Here is a 24,176-nt window from a genome sequence, read left to right on the forward strand (position 1 = left end):
GTTATTTATCTGCATCAAAATACACAAATGGAGTAGACTATTAATCTAGGACATCATCTTAATCTTATTTCCAATTAAATCTAATCTTAAAGTGCTTTTAAGATAGGATGACAATAGATAAACTGAGAAAAACAAACAACTTCTTTCACTGAAGTAATAAACTGGGAATTGACCCAACATTTAGACTTACACACCTGCAAAAGGATGTAAATGGTTCAGTAAACTGTTTTCTTCTTTAAAATCTTTAACTTTACAGAAACTTAACCAGGGTGCAGGTATGGGACTTCTTTTATAAGATATCGAACACATATCTTGATATTTTATGTCATAATAGACAACAATATCATGCCCATGTTCAATATAATCCTTATTTAATGTGTGAAAGTTACCATTCCCCATACCTACAAACTGCATCACGATGTTCCTCACATCCTCAACAGAAGATAAATCAACACAAAGGTACATTTTCTGTAAATAGTTTAATATTAAATAAAAAAAGACTCCCATATAAAAAAGAAAGCTACAGTCCACAATTTAATCGTCTTTTTAAACATAAGTATTGAAAGCAAAGGGTAGAATGAGAAAAATACTTAATTACAATTCCCAGAAAAATTCACAATTCATTGTTTTCTCTCTTGTCTCTTTCTCTAACAATATAAAATCAAAATAAAACACATTAACTGTACATATGTACAAATCTCCAAGTGTAGAAATTGCATAATCTGCTTTCTTTTTCACTTTTCTTTATTCTTTTTTTTTTCATTTTTTATTTTTTAAATACAGCTAGAGATGCCAGTACTCTTGGGGCGGGGCAGTGTGTGGAGGAGAGCTCAAACAGTGATATGAGGAGACAGAGGGAGGATATTACTCCAAATCCACAGTAACACACGGACTCAACAGATCCACGTAAGACATTATTGCTCTCTGCACTTAAGTTTTCCAGCCATTCGTTCAACCAATCAAAGGACATACTGTTCATTACTTTGTGTAGACCTGGGATTCCGGGAAATGTTCCGTTACATAATTCAATACTTTTTCCCAGACACTTATCTCATGGCTGGGAGGTGAATGTTTTGGTGGCTGTCAGGTGAACAGATATTACAGTCTCTCACAAATTCTTCACAGCAACAAATGACACAGCATTTGAAATGTTTTTCAGATGTTTTTCTGAATTGTTTCAGATCTGTTGTGGACCTTGCAAACATCAAAAACTGGATGTTATCAGGTTCACTTAATTTTCCTGATCTGTCGGGGGAACCCTGACGTGTTATGACATGACTCAAAGTGTTGCACAAAAGAACTTCATTTTTAAATGAATGTTTTCTCAGTTCATTAAGTTATTAGTGAAGTACAAACCATTAAAAGAACATCTCACAGGACATGTGAAATATAAAAAAAAAAGAAGTTATTTTCTTAGAGTGTGAAGAAACCTGATACGGTAAAAACCACATTATTTCCTTGGCTTGTCCCATATAAAGGTTATTTTATACTGTGAATGAAAAACCAAAAAAAAAAAAAAAAACTCTAGTCTGTTCCTTCTTAAATTCTCTTTCAGCACCTCTGAAAACCTTTCAGAACGTTTGGTTGAAATACAACCACTGTGTGTCTCTGCAAAGAGCCCTTTATCTTACAAACAGACAGGGTCTCGTTTACTAAAATGAAAATAAATTCAACTAACGGTCGGACAGTGAGGGGCTCAGCTATAGCACTGTTGTCCAACACACACTCAGACACATAAAAAGACACACACATCCACACACGTACAGACAAACTTTCAACAGAGAGCATCGTTCAAGTAGATGGGCTTTATCCTGACTCACAGTTACACACTGATGAGAAGAAAACAGTACTCTTGTTTTTTTTTGTGTGTTTTCTCATTGATATAATTCTAACACCAACCATAATTAACAGATCTCTGATCACAATGTCAAGCAACCATTTTTGTGAACTAGACCTAAGAGAAGACCTAAGTGAAAAAGTATCCACACAATTTCTCTTCAAATTCCCCCCCCACACTTTTTTATAAATTAATTTTTCAGACTAGATCTTTCTCCTATGTGTTTTTTTTTCATAGTGGTTGCCATAACAATGGTTGACATGACAACGGCATAATATTAGTGCAGCTGAATTTAAAAAAAAAGAAAGGTCTTAACAGTGGAGATGATGGTGGAGAGATGGAGGGGGAAAGAGGCGTCTGGCCGCCTTTGATAGACGAACAGCTCTACAGCTCCCTCCACCAATCACTGCCTCTGAGACCTGGCGCCTCGTCGCCTCCTGCCGCGGACTGACCTCTCAGGCTTCAGCAGTGCTGTCTGGAAGAAGAAAGAGACAACTTTTTGTCACATCAGCCTCGTCTTTTTCCAGCCTCTTAGTGGTGTAATGATTTTACCACTGCAGTCAGAACTGCACAATCATTCCCAGCATGGAACAAAAACCTCTCCTCAGCAAACCCTCCACATTTAGCATTTGTTTTCCACCCTTCACAGGGTAGTAAGTGCAATGTAAGAGACTGAATACTGCCCCTCAAGCTTGCACAGATTCAGTGTCTTGGTTTTACTGTTTTTAGAATCCTGAGCAAAAACATGAAATGCTGCTTTTTGAGGTTATAAGTATTTTCTTGACCTTGGAACTAGCAGCTAAGAAAATAATCTCACCACATTTTAATATCATTTTTTGTTTTATCAAGTGCTGTTTTGAAGACCAAGAATGAACAATGAACCTCAGCTTTTAAGCCAACATGGACAAGAAATCCTTAAAATGAAAATTGCATCATGGAATATAATTTTAATTGTTAGGTGTTCAAATTTGAAAAACATTTACAAGCTGTACACTACCTCACTCGCACATGCTTACACACAAAAATAAATACAGTATATTCAGATTTATTATTTATTTTATTTGGTTAAATAATAATAATGTTCGAAGTTCACTTCTGCCGCCATATACCTGTCACAAATAGGTTTGTATTTGCACTGCAGTTTGCAGTGATCAAAATGTTCAAAAACATGAAACTCTTTGATGATTTAAGTGATACGGTGTACTGAGTCTCACTGTGTTGCTGAAGTTACTGTATTAATGAACTAAGTGCTCCCACATTACAACAAAGAATCACAAACGCCACCTTGTGGATTACACAATAACCATCTACTTTTGCTAATTAGTACTTAAAACAAAACACATCTGAGGGCGATGGAAATGTCCTTATTTTTGCAGGTATTGGGACAATTTAAAATTTTGACCTGATAATGGTGCTGGATGAAAAGTTAAGGGCTCACCAACAATTACAATTAATCCCGAGGGGAACATGAATGTCTTTACTGAATGCCTGTATCACCCAAAACCACAAATGTGAACCTCATGGTGGTGCTGGTGGACAGCCAGAAGATCAGCCACTAACATGGTTAAAAAGCTCAAGCTGTTGAGGAGTAACAGCAGCATATTCATTAACGACTGGGAAAATGCAGGCTGTACTGTTCTGAAATAATCTGACTCAGAACAGTTCAATGATACAAGTAAGAGATAATAAACAACCAGCGCTGCGGAGCATTACACCAATAGATCTGGGAACTGGGTCTTACCGTAGCCTTGGTTTCCTCTAGTGCTGTAGCATCCATGTCTCTGAAGTCTTCTAACACATTCTGTAGCCTGACACACAAAGTAAAAAATACATCAGTATCACATTCAGTACATTATAAACCTGATAGGACTGTTGTTATGAGAAAAATCATGGCTAATGCATTGATACATTACAGCACAAGGTCTTGCAACCAGACCCACTGTGAACTGTTAAAAAGACAAAAAGACAACATACGTTTGTTTCCTTTTCCTTCCTCTTCTGGCTCCACCCGCTGGTCCTGCTTGATCCTTGGGAAATAGAATCAGAAATTACATTACAAAAACATCATGATGAAACCATCTATAGGTACCAGGGGCAAAAAAACAGCAATTCAAGTCCATGACAATGCTAAGTTTCTCTTTTTTGAATTTTTTGGTCCAAACCTAAACTATATTCTTGTGTCTCAGCAGTGTAACTATGCAGTCTCACTTTGTGATAAAACTTTTTTTTGAGAGAGAAACAGGAGACCCAAGCACTCACCCTTCCCTGTTCAGTGTGCAGCAATGTCCCAGCTGTCTCCTCATTGGGCCTCCCACTGCATCCATCCCTGGGACTGAGGTACCCTGCATGAGAAAGATGCCCCTGCCTGTCCACTCCTGCCTCCACATAGGGGCACACAGCCGCAGCGGGCCCAGTACAGTCCGTCTTTGCCTCCTCCAAGTATATGGGTGGCAGAGGAGGCTCTGGGTGAGTATGTCCCTCTACCATGACCGGTTTCCTTTGTAAGGGTAGCGTAGACCCATCCTCAGTGGGTTTGGGCGTCCCCTGAGCTGGGGAATGGGCTGCTGCTTCCAGGCTGAGTCGGGATAAGTCTGGGTTGCGGAGGGAACAGGCCCGACGCGGGCTGAGGGAGACTGGGGCACTTGCCTGGGGCAGGGTTGAGACAGGGGTGGATGGGGTATGGTGCTCCATAGGGAAAGAAACCGGCGGTAAGGCACAGAAGGGTGAAGTTGGGTCAGATGGCCCCAAGTGGGCCCTTTCTTCTTGCTCTTTAGCACTGACTTGAAGGAAGGAGGTATAAATCGTGTCCATGAAAGAGGTGTAAGGATCGATAACAGATCTGCCCTCAGACACTCGCTGTGGGGGTGGGGTGGTTTCTTGGGTAGGGGCAGGAGCTTGAGCTGGAAGAGGACTGGGGACCACTTCGGGAGCAATCTGACTGGCTGGAATGTCTTCCTGTGGGGCAGGGCTTTGTGTTTCCTGCAACGAGACTGGCTTCTCTCCTTCTGAAGGTGGTGCAAGGTTTAGCTGCAGGGAAAAAGGTTGAGGCAATCAATAAAAGTCAAGGATCCCAAAAGAAATGTTAGTGAACCAAATAATTTGTTTTCTAACTAAACTAAAGCAATAGGCATCTGCTGATAAAGATACTTATATTTATCTAAATATTGGTTAAATATATATATCTGACACACTATAAACAGCTATATATAGCAAAGTTTTGCACACCTTTTCACAAGCTACTTGATAGAAATGGTGAAGTTAATGGTTCTAAACTATTAGTAACTAGTAGTTTCAAAGCTTAAATTATAGACACAATATAAAAACTGAGAATGCCACTAAAATTGACGTCACAAAATTCACTAGCAAGAAGACGTTAAACAGCTGATATGATCTGCCGCCAGCGACGTCATTCAAATTAGTGAAAGCGATGCTCAGTGCCAGCTAAAAATGAGAAACTTTCTATCTAACGGTTTGGTACACTGCTCTTTGCTAATGTCAAATAGAGAGAGCCAGAGTCTAGAGAATGTAATGTTATTTTGCCACTACAGGACTCAAGAGTCACACACACTGGTGCGCACAATACATTTACACTCTCTCACCTCTTGATATGCTTCATCCACCAAACTTCACACCAGTTACCTACCTGTATGTTGTTCAGCAAGTTGATGGCTCCATCAGGACCGTGCAGCAGAGGCATGCCTAAAGCAGAGGTCTGGACTGGGGGTAGGAGGATGGAACCTGCTCCAATCCCCAAAATGTTATGGAGGCCTGTGATGGCAGAAAGATCTCCTACAAAGACACAGTTCATAGATATAATGACTTACTGCTACAGAATGCCTGTGGTCTTTAAAGTTTTAATAGTGAGAACAGTAACATACTGAATTTAATCTTGAGAAAATGATTACAGAGGATTGGCACTAACTCACCTAATACAGCAGGGTTAAGCAAAGTGGGCAGTAACTGTTGAAGGATGGGGTTGTCCTTGCCTTGGAGAGATAGGGGGATGAGGGTGTCAACACCAGCATCAGTAGATACCTAGAGAGGAGAGGAGGAGAGGAGTTTCAGGCAAATAAATGACAGAATAGTGAATGTGGCCAAAGATATAGAGTGAGACAAGACTCACACAAATTCTTTACATTTTTTAAATGCAAAATGAAAACATCTGCATTCACATCTGAAATACATTAAGATATACGGACTGTAACCAACACAAACAAACCACATAGTTTGAGGAGGGATTTGAAAATTGTTTAGAGGAAAGTAAATTCATGTCATTCAAACAAGCAACTAACACAGGAGAAAACAATGGAGCAGTTAAGGAAATGAGCTCATAGGTTTTTGTAGGGAAACGAGGAGGAGCTCAGAGGAAATAGCTATAGCAGATAGGGGAGCCTACCTGAGGTTGGGTATGTTGGGTTTGCTGTGCAGGAGCTAAATGGGTGTGGGGAGGTGGGTGGAGCTCAGCAGAGCTCAGGGCAGCAGTGAGCAAGGCAGGGCTGAGGGGCAGGAAGGCTGCGGGAGGAGGAGGAAGAGTGGCAGGAAGGAGCAGAGACTGCAGGGCTTGGATAGAGGCCTCAGCTCCTGGAGGAATGGAAAGAAGGCCCTGGGCGACCTCCAAGAGCCCTGGGCCCTGTAAGGTTGACGGATCCAGGAGGCCAGAGGTCTTATCCAGGGTGAGACCCTCCAGCTGCTGTGGCTGCTGGAGAGGAACTTCCAAGCTGACTTGGCTTAACTGACCGAGGCCAGATAGAGGTAACAAAGGTGCCTGCTGTTGCCCGAACAACAAGGATGCCATAAGCAGAGCCTGAAGGCTAGGTTTTTCTGTTAGCCCTAAATCAGCTTCCTGTCCTGGGTTAGGGGTTGAGGATGGGGCTGGGAGTGGGTTCAGCAGGCCCAAAAGGTTCAGAGGCAGCTCCCCTTGAGCACCACTCAACAAGGGCAACAAGGGAAACAGAGGATTGTTGTTTATCTGTTGTTGCTTCTGATGTTGATCCTGGTTTTGCTGCTGTGTCTCTTGCTGTTGTATCAGTAACTGCTGCTGCTCTGACTGCTGCTGCTCTGCAAGATTATGTGGTGTAGCATTGGAGGGGGGTATCTGTGCATGTTGACCTCCCAACCACAACCCTCCCAGTGGCAATGAAGCCAGAACTGCAGGGTCCAGGAGGGATGGAAGACCTCCTGTGGAGGACAGCAGTTGAAGCAGTTGCTCTTGATTCATGAAGGGGAAGGCCTCTGCCAGAGGTAAGGGAGCAGATGAGTCGCCCACAGCTGAAGGTGTATGAGGACTGTGATTATCCCCAAGACGAGAGGAGATAGTGGGTCCAGGGCTAGTGGCTGCTGGAGGTTTGGTCACTATGGAGACCTTCGGGTCCATGCATCTAGGCTCCTCTGGCCCTGTGAGAGAGACATGAGACATTCACAACTGTTCTAACTGACACAGCAGTATGTAGCATTTCACACAGGATTTAACTGTGGTGGTTGACTCTGGTACAGCATTGAGTACCAGATAGTTAACTACAAGACAGTACATTAAGAAGCTAGCAATAATACATCAATAAACATGTGCATTCACATTCAGAACACCCTCATACCAACACCATAGGGCACAACAACAACCAAACATTTGTACCCCTCGCCCTCCGAACAACAATCCTAAGAGATGCAATCACCTGTAAAGCCTGATCTAAAGCATATAGAGTTCATTTTAATCACACCTGAAAGAGCAACATTTGTGAGAGAATCTTGATGCCTATATGGGTACAGTCAGCATACTCCCAAGATCTATAAATTAGATTAATTCAATGTGCTTTCAAAAGTTACGGTTCTTTAATCAAGACTAAAGACAAACTTTGGACTGAAAAATAACCTCACCTGCAGTGGGATTTCCTTGGGAAGACATCACAACATCAGTATTACGGTCGGAGGAGCAGCCCTCTCCCTGGGGAACAGTGGAAGATGCTGCAAGAAGGGCGAGGACATGGTTGCTAAGATCAAGAGGCTTCGGGGAGCTGGATATCGCCATAGAAACACTGCCTTGAGAATGACTCAGGTCGACTGATGTAGATATGCTGTTACTACCAATCTCCCTTGCCACAGTGCCCTGTGGTGAGGCTTCCCGCAATGGTGCCTGGGAAACAGAGTCTATTGTAGGAATGTGATTCTCAGTTTGTTGATGTTTGTCTGAGGGAGGCGGGGACATGTGCTGGGATGGGCTGCTGCTGTTGTGTAAAGCTAAATTTGAGTTGGGCAGCACTGTAGAAGAAGGTGAATGTCTCTGTAGAGGACTGGATTTAGTAGACTGAGGATGTGATGGAGACTGCACAGATCTGAACTGAGAGAAAGTGGGAGGAGAAAGCGGCTGTGGCACCGAGGGTAGGGGATTAGTGTTACTGGTTCGGCATGGTGACTGAGTCTGTCGGTGCCTGGCATTAGAATGAGGGGATGGAGAAGAGGGTGACAGTCTAGGGCTCTGTTTATTAGTGTGTCCACCTCCTTCAATAGACACAGATCCTGGCTGAGCTGAAGCAGAGTTGGATGCTGAGGCTGTGGCCTGCGCATTCTGCACACTGAGCAGGTGTAACAGGGCAGACAGAGGCTGGGTTGGAGGATCCAAGCCAAGAGGTGTAGGCGTCAGGCCTGTAGTGAAATCCAGGGCCTCATTTTGTCGAGGAGGCCTGGAAAGGTGTGCTATCTGTCTAGGAGCAGGGAGCCTTGGCATCTGCCCGGGGAGGAGATGATGATGGCTTTCTAACGTGACAGCATTCTGGTTCTGCACAGCTGAGGTAGAGGAGGAATGCGAGGAGGGGAAAGAAGAGGAAGAGGAGGATAGGTTGATAGCTGTAGCAGTAACGGCATCTCCTGGTGGGGTCTTCCGCGGCCCATTAGCCAGCTGCTGGGTGTCTCTTAGCATGCTGAGCACTGTGGGTGATCGCCGTTGCCTCTTCCTGTGCGATGCATTGCGCTCTGCTGTGGGAGGCAGGTGGGGCAAGGAGGAAGCCAGGGACTGGGCCAGAGAGTGGGATTGAGGAAAGAGGACGGATGAGGCTGCTGCAAGGGAGGGATGGGGAGGCCTAGTAGAAGCGATGGAGGAGGGAGGGTGGCTGTTATGTAAAGTGCTGTTTGTTACCTTTGATGACTGTTGCTGCTGTGCCTCCAGAGAAGAGGGCAAGCTCACCGGGTTGCTGGCCACATTTGAGCTCTGACCCTGGGTTATCTGGTTAGCCAGTTGAGCCTTGGCAGCTGCAGAGAGAAGGCTACTCGCAGGGAAAGAAGCTGGGTGTGGTAGCTTGCTCTGATGGCTGTGGTGGTTCAGAAATGGCCCCAGTGGTAAACTAGAAGGCCCTGCAGAGTTCAACCCAAAACTAGGTGGTACTGAGCTGGGAATCTGACTTATGGTGATCTTTGAGGGCTTCGAGGAGAGAGTATGAAGGTTACTACTGCTTTGGTTGGTAATTAAGGATGGGTTAGTAGAGATAAGGAGGTGGTGGTTATTAGTGCTGCTGTTGCCTGAGTTCTTAAACTGCTCTAAGATGTCTTCCAGCTTGTACTTGGGGAAGTGGGGGCTGGGGTTTGGGGAGCCACTGGAGAGAGGGGAGTGTGGAGAGGAAGAGGTGGATTTCCTCCTCTGAGACAAGTTACTTCCCATCAGTCCTCCTCCTGCTGCTGCTGCTGTTGAGCCTCCTCCCTGATCAGAGAGAGGGGAAGGAGAGGCTGAAGGGTGGCGGGATCGCTGGTGAGGAGACACACAGTTCATGTTATGGACAGAGGGAGAGAGAGAGGGAGACGGAGAGAGGGGGGAGCCTCCCACAATGACACCATGAGGATGATGAGTGTGAGTCTGTGCTCCTCTTCCACCCATGGTCATAGGGGAAGAGGGAGGAGGTGAAGAGAGGGGCGTGAGCCGAGGAGAACCCGGAGTCTCCGGGGTTTTAGGTGTTCTTTGACCTTGACTGACATTCTGAGGTGTGGGAGTGCGAGGTGACCTCTGGGCAGATGGGAATGAGGAGCAAGAGGAAGAGCTGGAGGAGGCAGGGATAGGAGGAGGCTGGTGAAGCCTTCTCAAAGCCTCTAGGGGATGGTGAGAGTTTGTGCCTGTGTGAAGGACAGGGGAGGAACCATTGTAAGGGTAAATAAACTGGTGGGAGGATTTGGGGCTGGCACAGGGGTTTGGGTGGAGGTTGCTGTGGGGTCGAGCTGTAACTGGATGGAGTTTGGGATGGTAAATGACATGGTCTTCTTCTTCCCGCTCCACATGTACTCGCTTTGGATCGTGGCTGTCCACTCCACTGCTCATCTCTGAAAGTGGAAACACAAACACACACACACAAACAAACACACAGACACACACACAAAGAAAGCATTTACTAAATTGTTGTTACATCCCTATGACAGCATTATATACTTTGGGGTCTTGTATACAAACTAATTACTGCGAAAATACTACCAAGCATGAGCAGAAGAAGCTGAAACCTTCCAATTCTATCAGCTGTTAATTTTAGAAAATATGATACATCTGTGGAAGCAGGATGGGTGTCAAAGAATGCAACACAAAATATTATTTCTTCTCCAGGAGCCTGTGTATTTCCTGGACAGTACATCATTGCATACCTCATATCTTCAGGTTATTGGGCATACGTATGTCTGTGTGATATAGAAATCTGTAGTAGCGTGAGATGTAACCGCACATGTTCAAAGAGATAATGTTATGCTATGTTATGTTATTTTCCCAATACTGTGTGCACTATGGTTGATCTGTGTTAACTGAATGCACATTAGCAAGAGAGCACGTAATGGGAGTTGTTCAAAACATAAACAGACTTATGAAGAAAAGAAAAACAGATGGAGACAGATCCACAGGACCACAGTGACAGAACTACTCTGCTGCACACCGTAAGCCTTGTAAGACTGCACTTGTGTTTGATTAAATCAATTAAACAGCAGCAAGAAAACGAATCTGAACAAACAAAGTATCCACCAACCACACATCATAATTTTTACTGAATGTCTTCTATTCCCAGTGTGATATACATTACTGCTTTTAAAATATCACTGGTTTGATTCTCTGTGCCTTACAGCTTTTCTGCACCGACCAACACTTGTTTTTTCAATCCCACACCCACTTACTCCCGCAGGATTTCCGACCATCACTGACAGTTACCACATCCCACTCCCGCCCACTCCTGTGATGATTCTGATCACAAACAATCAAAAATGTTTTCTAGTGAAAATCTGTCTGACCCTTCCCACAGGGAAAATAAGACACATTTAGCTATTTTATGGATATTGCCTGAGGCAGTAGGAACTAAAAATGTATCTAAACGTGGATATGGATCATGTCACAGTTTCTGTGTGTCGAGGGAACAAGAGAGCAAGGGAGAAACTAAATGGAAACATCTGTTTCAGTATGCTGGAGGCACATGGTTTACTGTAAGACAGTGTATTTACATGCATAGCAAAGCCTGGTAATAAGAGCCTCTCCTACTTTTAGAAATAAAATTTCATCTCTAATTCATCCCACCTTGATGATGACGGTGACAAAGCCCTCACACACACATTAGACTACAATTTTGTTGGCATCCCGCAGGGCCTGCGTGATCATAGTCCCACTGCAGCCCTTTACATGAGGTTAGTACTGCACATGCAGAACATTTAACCCTGTCACAAAAGACTTGCTACATGATGCTGAACAGTATCTGTTTAGTAAATCTGTATAGTACAGAGGTGCGGGAGTACAATGTGTCTCCATGCTTCCAAAGTTACCTGGATGATGAAGGTTGGCAAAAGGCAGCTGTGAGGCCTGCATACTTCGACACAGAGCAGCCATCGCCACAACTTTCCTGCGGTGGTTACACAGTTTGGTCATGTCCTGCTCTGCTTTGCCTAATGGATGGCTGTGCTGCTCCACCTTCACTCCCACAGTGAAGTTGAAAACCTGCAATATACCAGACATAAGAGGATTTGACAGAATTCAGAGAGAACTCTTTCAACAAATTTTGGACAGTTAAAGGGCACCAGTGAGGGTATTTTTAGTCATAGTCACTCAAGCATCATTGCTAATCGCAGACAATATGCATTCACATTTTAAATGAAGAAAAGGTTAGCCATGATTCCACACAGTTGGACAAACCTCATTTAAAAAGTTGGTCTAATTCAACACATGTGGGGATGTCATATGCCTGCATAATATGAAAAAAAAAACCTTCCAGTGCTGCCAGTAACTACTATACTACTTCAATATTACTATAAACTTGTCTGAGTTTTACAATTTACAAGCAAAATTCTATGCACATACAGTGTCTGATGTTAGAGGCTATTTTAAATCTTGTTTATTACATAACAGCAATATCGAAACACATTGCTATGAAAACAGCATGTATTGATTTCCTCAGTGTCAGAACAAATGATAAGTAAAAGAACTGAAATGACCACTAATCATGTGAAACTGAAGGGGTTAAATCATTGCCATGCTGATAAAATATGTGTGTCACAAAGTTACTGAATCTGAAAACTCAAAAATACCAGATATTATGAGATATACTGTACGCATTGTCTGTACTGCACACCCTTACACACACACAACACAAACACAAACGGCTTTACCTTATGGATGATGAGTGGACACTCAAGACCACACTTGCAGGTGCCATCACTCAACAGATAGGTCTTGACCTCGTCCAGAGAGGAGAGGGCAGTGCCACTGGGACTATAGAAAGAAGACAGGAACAAACCTTAACAACAAACTCAAAGCAAATTGAAAAGGTGTGAACAAAGATATGTTCAAAGCACAGCAAAGTTCTAAGTTACAAATCTGAACTCACCTCAAAATCTCCATATTTAACATTGAAGCATTTATAGCCAACAGAGCTGCATATCCAAACTGAAAGATGCTGGGTTTTATGTTGCTGTTTTAGACAGTCCTGCCATATATGGGAAATCCTGAAAATAAGCCTTATTATTTACCTTTGGACTTTATTTCAATGTGATCTCAGCTCCCTGTCTCTTGCGGTCACTTGGCTTGCTAGGTAATATTAATGACCTAACTGATCACAAATCTATGTGACAGCCTACATATGAACAAGCTACTGTTACATTATATTATTATATTATATTATATTCAACGGTACTGAAAATGACCCAAAAAAAGTACAAAAAATAACTTTCTCAAAGGGTCCTACGCAATTTTAGATTTAAAATGTTCTATGTTGCACGCATTAATTTTGAACAAGATCCAGAGACCACTGTCCAATGAAATATGTGTACGCATATCGAGCTGGCCAAGGAAAATAAGGCAAAAGAAAATCTTTAATGGAAAAAAAAACCCCACAACAACAAAACTGCATCTTTATACAAATGTCTAAAACAAATCCACAAAAGCTGCCAACTTTCTGGGTAATTATCCTTCTAAATATGTTGGTAAAACCTTTTTTTTTATTTTTACAGAATAAATTATTTAGCTCACACATATACACATTGATATGCCTTCATATCAAAATCCTTTGTCTAAATATTAATAATCATCAGAAATAAGTTTATTTGTGCTTTCTGTTAAAGTGAACCAACCCACCTGACGTAGATCACTCGCCCGCCCTCCATTCTCCTCTGCCAGCCGATGGGGACGTGTGTTGCAGTGGTGTGGACCCCATCCTTGTCCCCACTTACAGTCTCACTGCCTCCCATCATTTTGTAGTTGCGGCCTGCCAGCACCTTGGAAAAGCAACAAAGTGTTAATACATCTTTTCTTTAATAAAATGGAGTTAAATTTGTTTTAAAACCCATGGGTTTTTATTTAAATAATTATAGATTCCTTTTGCCAGAAAATCATTATTCTGTGAAATTGGCAAAGGCCCCGCTGAACTAAAAATGTATGTATATGCAACAGTGTATATTATTGTGCCTCAATGTGGGTCACTAAATAAGTAAACAGAAACAGGCATGAAATGGATAAATGAATGTCTCTGTAAGGAAGTCACTGGCATATCAATGTTCTAATTTAAGCAACCTGCATGCCAAATGTATGAGTCATGTTCACCTGATTACACAAAACCAAATGTCAATGTCAAACATTAAATATTACATAATGAAAAAGCATGCATACAATAAACTACTTAAATACGCTGCGTTATTTCAATATCAATGACTGAAAATGTACTTTCCAGCTGTGCTCTGTTTCCAAGACGTTCTGGCAAAGAGCCCAATATTTACTTTTCCTTATGTATGTGCTCATGACAATTCAAGCCTCTACAGATAAATATTTAATACCCAAAATATGACGTAAACTTCTCACCACTGGGTGTGGCCACAGCAAAAGAAAAAGCTATTGGTTTACTGTCATGGTTAAGTAAGAAAAAGAATAACTGAAGCAAATTTTGCATACCTTGTCATCTTTGGGAAGCCAGGATCTGTTTTGGCTAAGGTATCCACTGTCCAATGTACATGCTGGTGGGTGAGAAGCACACAGACTGCCAGTAAAACCTGACTTGATGCTCAAACAGTTTCCTCAGCAATGAGGCAGATCCTCAACTTAGAGGATGACTCCTGCAGATTTGTTTGTTCAGTTCACATCAGAGTAGAGTCTTGGATGAAGATGGTGAGCCTGCAAAGAAAGGTGGAAGAAGATTATGTAATCTGGCAGGGAGAACCAGGGTAAATACCTGACGTAAAAAAAAAAAATTATAATAAAAAAAAAACTTCCTGCAATCAATGTGATCCAAGCGTTCTTTAATACATGATTACATGAGATGCAAAAAAATAATACAACTTCAGAGCAAGTTGTGGCTACTTTGAAGTGGGAGGGTGTGTTTGGATAGGCCCGAGGTTTACTGGATGTTTAGCCACAATATAAGCAGCTGCCTTTCCAACAAGCAACTTACAAGCAAACAAACTACAGCAACCCGAAAGGAGCTGGAAATAAAATATTGATGGGATTCGTAGTTGAGCTACAGTCGACGTTAGTGCAGTGTGCAGCCAATGTAACAATATCCCACTAAGTAACGCCAAGCTTTCACGACTGGCTAGCAGCTAGGCTAACAGCTAAGCTAGCAAGCTACCCTACTTTGTACTATGTTGTCGTGACAGCTGTCAGGCGCACAAAACACTCCGATGCAAAACTCTTGCGTGTTAGCGACGGTAACAAGAAACGAGCCAGGCACAATACTGCTTCTCAACCCCCCCCCGATGAGCAGACAGCAGTGACTTATGGACAGGCGTTAGCTATCGTTAATGTTAGCAGGAGCGATGAAGCTTTCTCTGCGTCAAGCTTTCTCGGTGTTGGCGAAGTTTTACAGTCGTCGCTTTTCTGGCTCGCGGGAGAATCAAGAGTTAGCTGGCCAGCTAACGGACTAGCCGGAGAGTGTTTTGAAAACGGCCGATACTTCAATAAATAACCCTAAAATAAATAATTCCATCTTTCAACCCACGTATTAGCGCGATCAATCAGCTATCAGCGTTTATGCAACGTCTGCCAGTCCGGTTTAAAAACAAAGGGCAATAACGCTTCATTTTACTGCGCCTGTGATCTCGGGGCTAACGCTAACAGCTAGGCTAGCAGAGCTAACTGACTGAAATTTACTTGATCCAGTGTTGGTGTCCCAACAACACTGAAGGATGTCCCGCTCCCGGGGCTCAGTTATCCGGCCGCTGCTTTGCTCTCTGCTCCGATAAACCGTCTAGCATCCAGATGTATTCCGGCAACCATTACGATCCATGTAATCCCAAATTCACAGTTTCCCACTGTTTTTTTTTTTTCTTACAGATTCCGAGCAAAAAAAATAATGGAGTTTTCTACCGGGCATGCGCATTGAGTGCTCAGGGAGTATTGTACCCGACATGCAACGGGACCTTTGTAGTGTTCCAGACAGACATCAGTGCGGAGCTCCTTGATAGAGGACATGATAATGACAGCATACTATCAGGCCCGGGATACATGTCTGCAGTTCACAATAATGGATTCATCAGCACCTGTCTACACTGAGTTTGATCACATCGTTTATCAGGATGCAGGTTTAAATGTAGACAACACATATGTGTTTTACAGTGTACAATATATTAATGCATATCACATCCCATATACTGCTGCTTGTAATTATTTCAAATTATTATTTCAATGCCCACCTCAATGTAACATCATGTACAGAAATGTCTGCCAAGCCAGCTAAGTAACTGTCTTGTGTTTGTGTGTGTTTGATAAACAGGTTGTCTGTGATTATCTCAGAGGGCATACTCTGATATTGGTAAATCAGAATCAGAATCAGAATCAGAAATACTTTAATAATCCCAGGGGGAAATTACTTTCGTTACAACTCCAGATATACATACAACATATATACATACAACAGAAAGACTGAATTACACAATCTAGCAAAGCAGGGAACTGCCCTGGGGTATGGCAATTAGTGTGTGGTCATTTGATTAATTACACAGTTGTTTTATAGGACTGTATGCACCAAGAAGCACAATCTTAATTGAAAGGACAAGGGCCTTAAAATGAGACCTGAATTATTACGTAATATTGAGTGAATACTCAAATCAATTTGTGCCTAATTAAGTTACCAAAATATAATAGCTATTTACTAACTAATACATAAACAATGCACAGATGATGAGATAAAGGGGGTGGTCAGTAAGGCCCACAGCTCAATTATATTCCTATATTGTTAATCTGGGGCTGATTTTGATGACCTCATGTTTTTACCTCTAGCACCACCACCAGGACAAACCTTCAATTCTCAGGTGAACCAGGTGTAAACACACATTTATGCTTCTAACATGAGAAAACCCTTTTGATTTTTGTGACCCAATGACCCACCTCCTCAGCTCACCATCAGGTCACTGTGACTTTATCACACACTTACACTCAGCTCCATTCATGAAGTTAATCTAGACAATTATATTTTTATTTTATTTTATTTTATTTTATTTTTTACCAAATGTCATTAAAACATTTGATTTACTTTTTTTTTTTTTTACTTGTATCTTCTCTACATCACCATACACGATGGTGTAAGTGCTGTTTCAAAAGGTTAGATTTTAAGATATTTAGTATTGGAAGTAATGGCCTTATAAACATGTCTAATATATGTGTAACTGTATGTAAACTCAAATCTTTGAACCCCTCAAATTACATGTGTTATGGACACTGAGGACAAAGTCTCAGTGTCTATAACACAGTACAACCATAATAATTAATTTACACGTGTTTAACAGAGCACTGATGTGAATTATCAGACAAAATGTTTAATAGAAAGGTGACACACTTGGGTGGGTGTTCTTGGTCTCCAAGGACTAATGGGATAAGGACATTGAACAGTATGAATGCCTGTGTGTGTCTGCTGTCTGTGAACAAGTGGGACAAGGGGGAAGATGTGCATGTATGTGTGTAATGAAGACAGTGGCAGAGAAAGTATCTGATTTCCCCTCGTCATCGGTGCTCCGTTTGAGGTCCCCAGCTGTCGCAAATAGTCAGCTTGACACATGAGTGCTCAGATTGGCACGCACACAAAACACACACACACACACACACACACACACACACACACACACACACACACACACACACAAAATCATATGTAAGTACACAAATACAGACATATGCTCACACCCGAGCACTTTGGAAATCACCTAAAGAGAAAAATACAGGGAATAAAGAAAGGGCCCAGACTGCGCGAGTACTGACACAGAATCCTGAGGGCCTGAAGTGAGGAGGCAGGTTGGTCTGCTGGTTTGGTAGACTCAGATCCACTGGCCGTGCAGCTCTCCAGTCATCAGCAGCAGGTGAAGGACTCATTCACAGATAGATTTACTCACACACTGGATTTTGTAATTTCTACCCTGAGCTTTGTGAATTCTGACAAGAGGTATGTTCCAGTATTAGTTTCAAGTTTTTAGATATTCCACTAGCAAAATGTGTTTGCATGACAAAAGCATGTAAGTCGGTTTGTTCAGTTTAACTTCAGTAAGGAAGTTACATAAAGCTTGGAAATACTAGCTTAATAATTGTCATATTGCGAATGTTTTCGCCAGTTCACAAGGACTGATTTTTATTGCGGTCATACTTTCTAGAATTTTACTCTTCTTTTTCTGACTGGCAGAGAGACACCCAAATTTAGCTGTGATGAGATTGAATTTCACAACCCTAGAATAGTTTGGGTCAAGTGGACAAGTGGATGCGTACAGTATGTGTGTGAATGTGAGTGCATAGCTACATGTAACTTTTTTGTTAAGTGTTCACACACATGAGATGAACATCCTTTATATATGTTAGTGTATCTGTGTGTGCTGTGTCTTAAACAACATTTCCACGTAACAAATATATGTAATTCTGATGTGTATGTTTTATTAATCACTTATAAATCAATTATTAAGGATTTAAAACACTGAGAAATTGATTTAATACATTTTGACTAGATGCCATGAGAAGGCTAACATTCATAAATGATGATGAAATATAAACACTAAATATCATCTGATGTCATTCAGTTGTGTTTCTAAGAAAATGTATATACATATATGACATTTGGTGCTTGTTGATTTTATCAACCCATGGCATGTAATATAACACAGTTTACTAAAAACATGTTTTTTAACTGTGCTGCTTCAAAAACATGAGATAAAATCCTTGCCATTTATCAGAAAAAAAGCCAATAAATAAATATATATACTTATCATTGTAGGTGGGGCAGTGCTGACATTATCCACCAAACACCATGGACCAGTGAGTATATTTCCTGAAATCATCTAAATTACTTCTACAATACAATTATATTGCTTGTTCTGCTTTGCCTGCCTGCACCTCTTCACCATTTCCACAAGCCTTCATTAAAATTCTAGTGAGCTAAATCTCAGTCCAGACTGAAAAGCACACAAACCTCCAAACCAATGCAGATTTCATCCATGTCTCTCCACAGTTTATTCAAATACAGTAATGTCAGGAGTCTCACAGAAAAAATAATCAACACTCAACTATTTTGAGGTGAAATGGCAATTTGATATGGACACAAAGCACATCAGTTACATCAGGTCACTCCATGAGGTTATCCTGTGAAAACCTTGTAACACAAACCTTGGCAGTTTGTACCTGGCCTGTTTAAGTTTTAAATGTTCACCTACTGACAAACAAGAAGTCAAGTTTAACGAAGAATTAACACTTTGGAGACAATTTTTTTTTGCGTTAAAGTTATAATATGTAGCTGCATGATTTGATCTTACAGTGTGTTTTTTTTCTTTGTGTGTGTGTGTGGGTGTCAGGGAAGATGACAAAAACTCTGTGGATTTCCATGACAACCCTCCAGCTCCTGACAATGTAGTAAAAGAGGACGGAGACACTGTGAGTGACAGGACCATGTCAGCCCCCCCACTGTTAGTGGTGCCATTCCCGGGCAGTTTAAAATAGCCACCAGCTGGGTCAGGAACGCAGTGCAGTGTCAATTGGAAAAATATGAGCCTTGACATAAGTGTTTCTGTCTTGAATCACCCGTGGGTTGAAAGACGTTGGATATACTACACCACAGTTATGGTTAAATCCTATAAAAGTGCATTTAATAAAGGTGCACTATTTATTGGCAGCTCTCTCTCAGTATGACTTTGACTGGGTAGCAAAGGACATAGAAATTATACGAATTGGTCATTTGGTTTGGTGGGTGCATTCATTTTTCAAACCAACATTTTGAAATGTTTTCTTTTACTTTGATGATGAAATGACATGATGAAAAATGGGCAACACTAAAGACAACAAGAGGCACTTCCTTTTGATCATGATCAATTATGGGCAATTTAATCCCTTTTTAAAGATTTAAACATTACTTTTATTTAAACACATCACAATGATGCCAACATACTGTGTTTTTTTAAAATAACGGAGATATGCCCTTTATGTGTCCAGGTCTATTTCATATATGAGGAGGAGGTGGAGGTGGAGGAGAAGGAACCAGAACCTCCACCACCTGTTGTCCGGGTCAATGACAAACCCCACAAGTTCAAGGACCACTACTGCAAGAAACCCAAGTTCTGTGATGTCTGCGCTCGCATGATAGTTTGTATGTATTGGAAATGATGCCAAAAAAACCCCACCAACACGTAAAATGCTTAGTCTTGGTCTCTGACTCACCTAATCGCTTTGTTTTTTATTTTTCAGTAAACAACAAGTTTGCTCTAAGGTGTAAAAACTGCAAGACCAACATCCACCATTCATGTCAGTCCTATGTCGAGTTCCAGAGATGCTTTGGCAAAATTGTAAGTCCTGTTAGTTCTGCTGTCATGCTCTATAAAGAAATATACTCTATCCACAGTACACTGGGCCACTATACAGATTACTTTACCCCTAATGAGACAGACATCCATATATCCATCTAAACTAAATGACTGGAAATACTTAAAAACAAGATATTTTCTTATTGCTTCCTGTAGCCACCTGGCTTCAGAAGGGCCTACAGCTCCCCCCTGTACAGCAGTGACCAACCAGATACAAGTGAGTCTGAATTGTTTGTCATCTATCAATTATTGTCTGTGAAGTTAGTCCAGCCTATTTGTGAAAGTGTATAAATCTGATTATCTGTACTAAAATGTCATTATCTGGATGACTACTCTCTCCATAACAAGACAACCCAAACCGGAACGACCCCGTCTTTGACACCCTGCGGGTCGGTGTCATCATGGCAAACAAGGAGCGCAAAAAGAATGAAAATGACAAGAAAAATGTGAGTGTACATCATACCTTTAATCAAACTCTAAAACTTCAACAAAAACTTCAGTAATCCAGACATAGCGGCATCAAAGCAAAAACAATGTTTTGAAAGGATATGAAAGATGATATTTGTGTAAAGTTCTGACTAACCGTTTTTCTCCTCCAGATAATGATGATGATGGAGGAAGAAGAAGAGGAGAACCAACAGCCCAAAGAGAACGAGGAGGGAGGAGAAGGTACAAATAAACTGTAATGATGTTAGATGCTCTCTCTATATATACTACGCTAGTTGTCATCATAAAAATAACATTTTGTCCATATTTTTATATCCAACATGGAACTAATAAAAAGTGCAGGAAAAAAAAGTAACAAATTTGACAAGGATATTACATACCCCAAATAGAGAGGATAACATGAAATTTTTTGTTCTACATTTTTTAAGTTAAGTTACATCACAAGCAAGGAATTTGTCGATGACTGTGATGTCCAATGTTCATACAGGGAAGCCTGATGATAAGAAGGAGAAAGGAGGAGACAAAGCAGATGAGAAGGTAAGAAAAACATTTTAATGAAGCAGTTCAGTTTTACTTTCCAGCAGCTACTGCCCTGTTCCACCAGCCATAATACTGTACATCATTTTGTTATAATTCTGCTGTCACATGCAGTAGCATCTATGCTGTTTTGTCAACAGAGTAAGGGTACGTTCTCCCATTCCCACTATTACCTGGCTCTCTACCGCTTCAAGGCCATAGAGAAAGACGACCTCGACTTCCAGTACGTTTAAAAGACTCAAATAATTCCCAACATGCAATAATTACATGTAGTATAAGGCATTTATTCTTTTATTGATTCAGTTAAACCTACCTTAATTTTCAGTGAACACTGTACTTTTTAAATGTTGAAGTGATAAAATGCATTTATTATGTATGTGTTTGCGTAATAGCCCTGGTGATCGGATCACAGTACTGGATGACTCCAATGAAGAGTGGTGGAGGGTGAGTTTAATTTAATTCTTTTAGCTTTCATGTGATCCTTTAAATGAGTTGTTTCAGTTTGTGGTAAACCCGTTTCAGTTGTGTCTTTTTTGTTCTTGTTTTTTTTGAGGATGAACTTAAAAGTCTGTTCCCTCTCTATTATCAGGGAAAGATGGGAGAGAAGACAGGCTACTTCCCCACCAACTACCTCATAAAAGTGCGTGCGTCTGAAAGAGTTTTCAAGGTGTTGCGCTCCTTTGTAGGGAACAGAGAGATGGGACAAATCACACTGAAGAAAGATCAGGTAACTGCACTTGTGTCTGAGTTTGTGTTGTTCATGTGTAGGTGCATTTATTTTATTGTTTAGGTTGAAATACAGTTTATATCTGCCAGTGCAGGGTTTTTTTCTTAAGTAATCACCAGAAATAACGGCAGCCTTTAAAAGCAAGAGACATGTAACGTCATTACATCAACACGCTGCCCAAATTTATTGCTAATCTTATTTATGTTTTACTAAAAAAAAGAGTTAACAATGTTGTACCTTCAGTATCAGCACATGCAAATGGTTCATGGTGTATGTGAATGAATTGGGTTTGAACTGATGCTGAGATGATGAGTTATGCGGTTGTCACTCTGTGTTTCAGATTGTGGTGAAGAAAGGAGATGAGAAAGGTGGCTACTTGAAGGTCAGCACTGGACGCAAGCTGGGCTACTTCCCTGCTGATCTGCTGGAGGAGATCCCTGCGACATAAAAAACACAACATGCAATGAAAAGAGCCTGTAACACACTTTAAATATCAGCACAAACTGGAGACGGTAGATCGTCCTTAAACATATTTACTGATCTATCTGTATCTTTGACACAAAGTGAAACACGAGAAAGGAGAGATTAATAATTTGATAGTTTGAAAAATATGAATATGTACATTAATAAGTGGGTAAGAGACAATCAGGAGATGTGTTGGCTTTGTAGTGAATAGCATGGTAATACAAATGGTCAGATGCTTTAGTTTACTACCTGCTGATTATAGCTAGCAGTGAGAAGAGAGAGAGAGAGAAAACCTAGAGAGCTTTGCAAAAGGTCATAAATCAGGTCATTAAGTGACATGAAGGAAGTTTCTGACTTATATTTTTAACAGGTACAATAATACAAGTATTCTAATGATTTTGAACCATTTTGCAAGGCTCTGGGTCCTTTGTAGTTATATAAATAGAGGCTTCAAAGCCATTTCAACATGTACATAGCTTTATATTAAGAAAGAAAGTGCAACAGTACATAGATTGAACTTGCACATAATACAAACAATATAGCTCAAAATGGTTTCAAATATTTGCACTAGTGCTGATAAAATTAGCCAAACGCTTTCAGTATGTTTCAAATATTAAACCTGAAGTGCACTTAAAAACTGTGTGAAACTTTCTTTAAAATGTTTTCAAAAAGGCAACATTATATTTCAAACAAAATAGAGACAGAGAAATGCAGAGGAACCCTCAATGCAATTTGCATTATTAATGACAGCCAAGCATAAAAAGAAAACCCCACACACTCTTCTTTGCGTTTTTTTATTCTTTATTTCATCATGTCCACCACAATATAAACATTAAAAGATGTGTAGTGAGACTGGCTCTGTCAAAGATCCAGTGCATACATCAACATTAACAACACCAGAGCTTTCACATGAAGGAAACTGAAGACTATAAATCTAGCTTTATTCATATATTTTCTGCCCTACTCGTGTCAGTTTCTATGTTTTTGCTGCCTTAATCCAAGGTTTGAACAATGACATGCATATATAAGGCAAGAAAACACACAATGAAGACGGTTACTGAAATTTCACCAAATTGTACTTAGTGAAAACCAGCTGTGGCTCATGAACAGGGAGAAGTCTGTGATCTGGAGCAACAGCATCTTCTCCTGTGCTGAAGAGCCTTTCAGAGGAGACACTTGTTGGTGGACAGGCCAAATATTTGATCGCCACTTGAGCCAGTGCAAGATATTGTGACATCTTTGCTGACCAGTATGAAATCACTGGGTCTGAGTCCAGTGACTGCATGCTGCTCTCTGCTAGGTAGGTCTCCAATAAACCTGAAGACGTCACCGTCTTTGACAAAGATGCTGCGTTATGTGCTGTAAGACTCTGCATTGCACCCCAGAAAAGGCTTGTTGGCTTGCTGCTGGTGCCCTCTGATTCTTGCCCCACGCCTGATGAAGAGCCAGCTTCCCCTGCTGAAGGCATGCTGTCCTGCTCCAACAACTCTTCAACCTCCACTGCCACAGCGGCTTTCAGCCTTTCAAACTCCAGCTTGCTGAGCAGTGCCATGGGCATGATCTTGAATCTGGGGTCCAGGAGTGTGGCTTTAAAATAGGTGTTGGTGGGCGTTTCAAAGACAGGTTGGAAGTGTTCCTCAAGGTGGCTCTGCAGTAAGCCAACTAGCTCACGAGTCTCTAGCAGATCACCCACATCCTTATTTGCTATAAGTTCGTTCAGTGCAGCTCTGAGGGCCTGGATGCACGGGATCACAGAGGAAATGGACGTATCGTCTTGGCACACTGTGCGTGTTGCTTCCTCAAACGGCTCCAGCACTTTGACTACGGCCTCCATTAAAGTCCACTGATGCTCTGAGAAGGACCCACCAAGGTCCATCTCTGTGGACATGGCCATCAGTGCCTCCTTCTGTTCCAGCAGGC

General features: G+C 41.4%; 2 protein-coding genes across 5 annotated transcripts; one reads left to right on the forward strand and one right to left on the reverse strand.

Annotated features, from left to right (window-relative positions):
* Nucleotides 1-460: 460 nt before the first annotated feature.
* mbd6 (methyl-CpG binding domain protein 6) lies at nt 461-15,631 on the reverse strand. Of its 3 annotated transcripts, none has more exons than XM_051424250.1 (13): nt 15,405-15,631; nt 14,211-14,429; nt 13,401-13,540; nt 12,437-12,539; nt 11,597-11,768; nt 7,709-10,132; nt 6,234-7,231; nt 5,764-5,872; nt 5,481-5,626; nt 4,097-4,864; nt 3,812-3,864; nt 3,579-3,645; nt 461-2,312 (listed from the first exon to the last, which is right to left on the reverse strand). In XM_051424250.1, the coding sequence occupies exons 3-13, from the start codon at nt 13,514-13,516 to the stop codon at nt 2,241-2,243; spliced, it is 5,028 nt and encodes a 1,675-aa protein (XP_051280210.1). In that variant the 5' UTR covers nt 13,517-13,540; nt 14,211-14,429; nt 15,405-15,631; the 3' UTR covers nt 461-2,240. The 3 variants fall into 3 exon arrangements, with proteins under 3 accessions (XP_051280210.1, XP_051280211.1, XP_051280212.1); XM_051424251.1 differs by having other exon boundaries at nt 15,395-15,631; XM_051424252.1 differs by lacking the exon at nt 15,405-15,631 and having other exon boundaries at nt 14,211-15,388.
* Nucleotides 15,632-17,343: 1,712 nt separating this feature from the next.
* On the forward strand, nt 17,344-22,893 carry stac3 (SH3 and cysteine rich domain 3). Of its 2 annotated transcripts, none has more exons than XM_051425760.1 (13): nt 17,344-17,605; nt 18,505-18,545; nt 19,079-19,157; nt 19,713-19,866; nt 19,965-20,062; nt 20,237-20,297; nt 20,429-20,526; nt 20,680-20,749; nt 21,015-21,064; nt 21,205-21,287; nt 21,457-21,508; nt 21,654-21,791; nt 22,132-22,893. In XM_051425760.1, exons 2-13 carry the CDS (start codon nt 18,538-18,540, stop codon nt 22,237-22,239), a joined length of 999 nt encoding a protein of 332 aa, XP_051281720.1. In that variant the 5' UTR covers nt 17,344-17,605; nt 18,505-18,537; the 3' UTR covers nt 22,240-22,893. The 2 variants fall into 2 exon arrangements, with proteins under 2 accessions (XP_051281720.1, XP_051281719.1); XM_051425759.1 differs by having other exon boundaries at nt 17,345-17,688.
* The last annotated feature ends 1,283 nt before the right edge of the window (nt 22,894-24,176 follow it).

The sequence above is a fragment of the Dicentrarchus labrax genome, unplaced genomic scaffold (assembly GCF_905237075.1).
Source record: "Dicentrarchus labrax unplaced genomic scaffold, dlabrax2021, whole genome shotgun sequence".
NCBI lineage: Eukaryota > Metazoa > Chordata > Actinopteri > Moronidae > Dicentrarchus > Dicentrarchus labrax.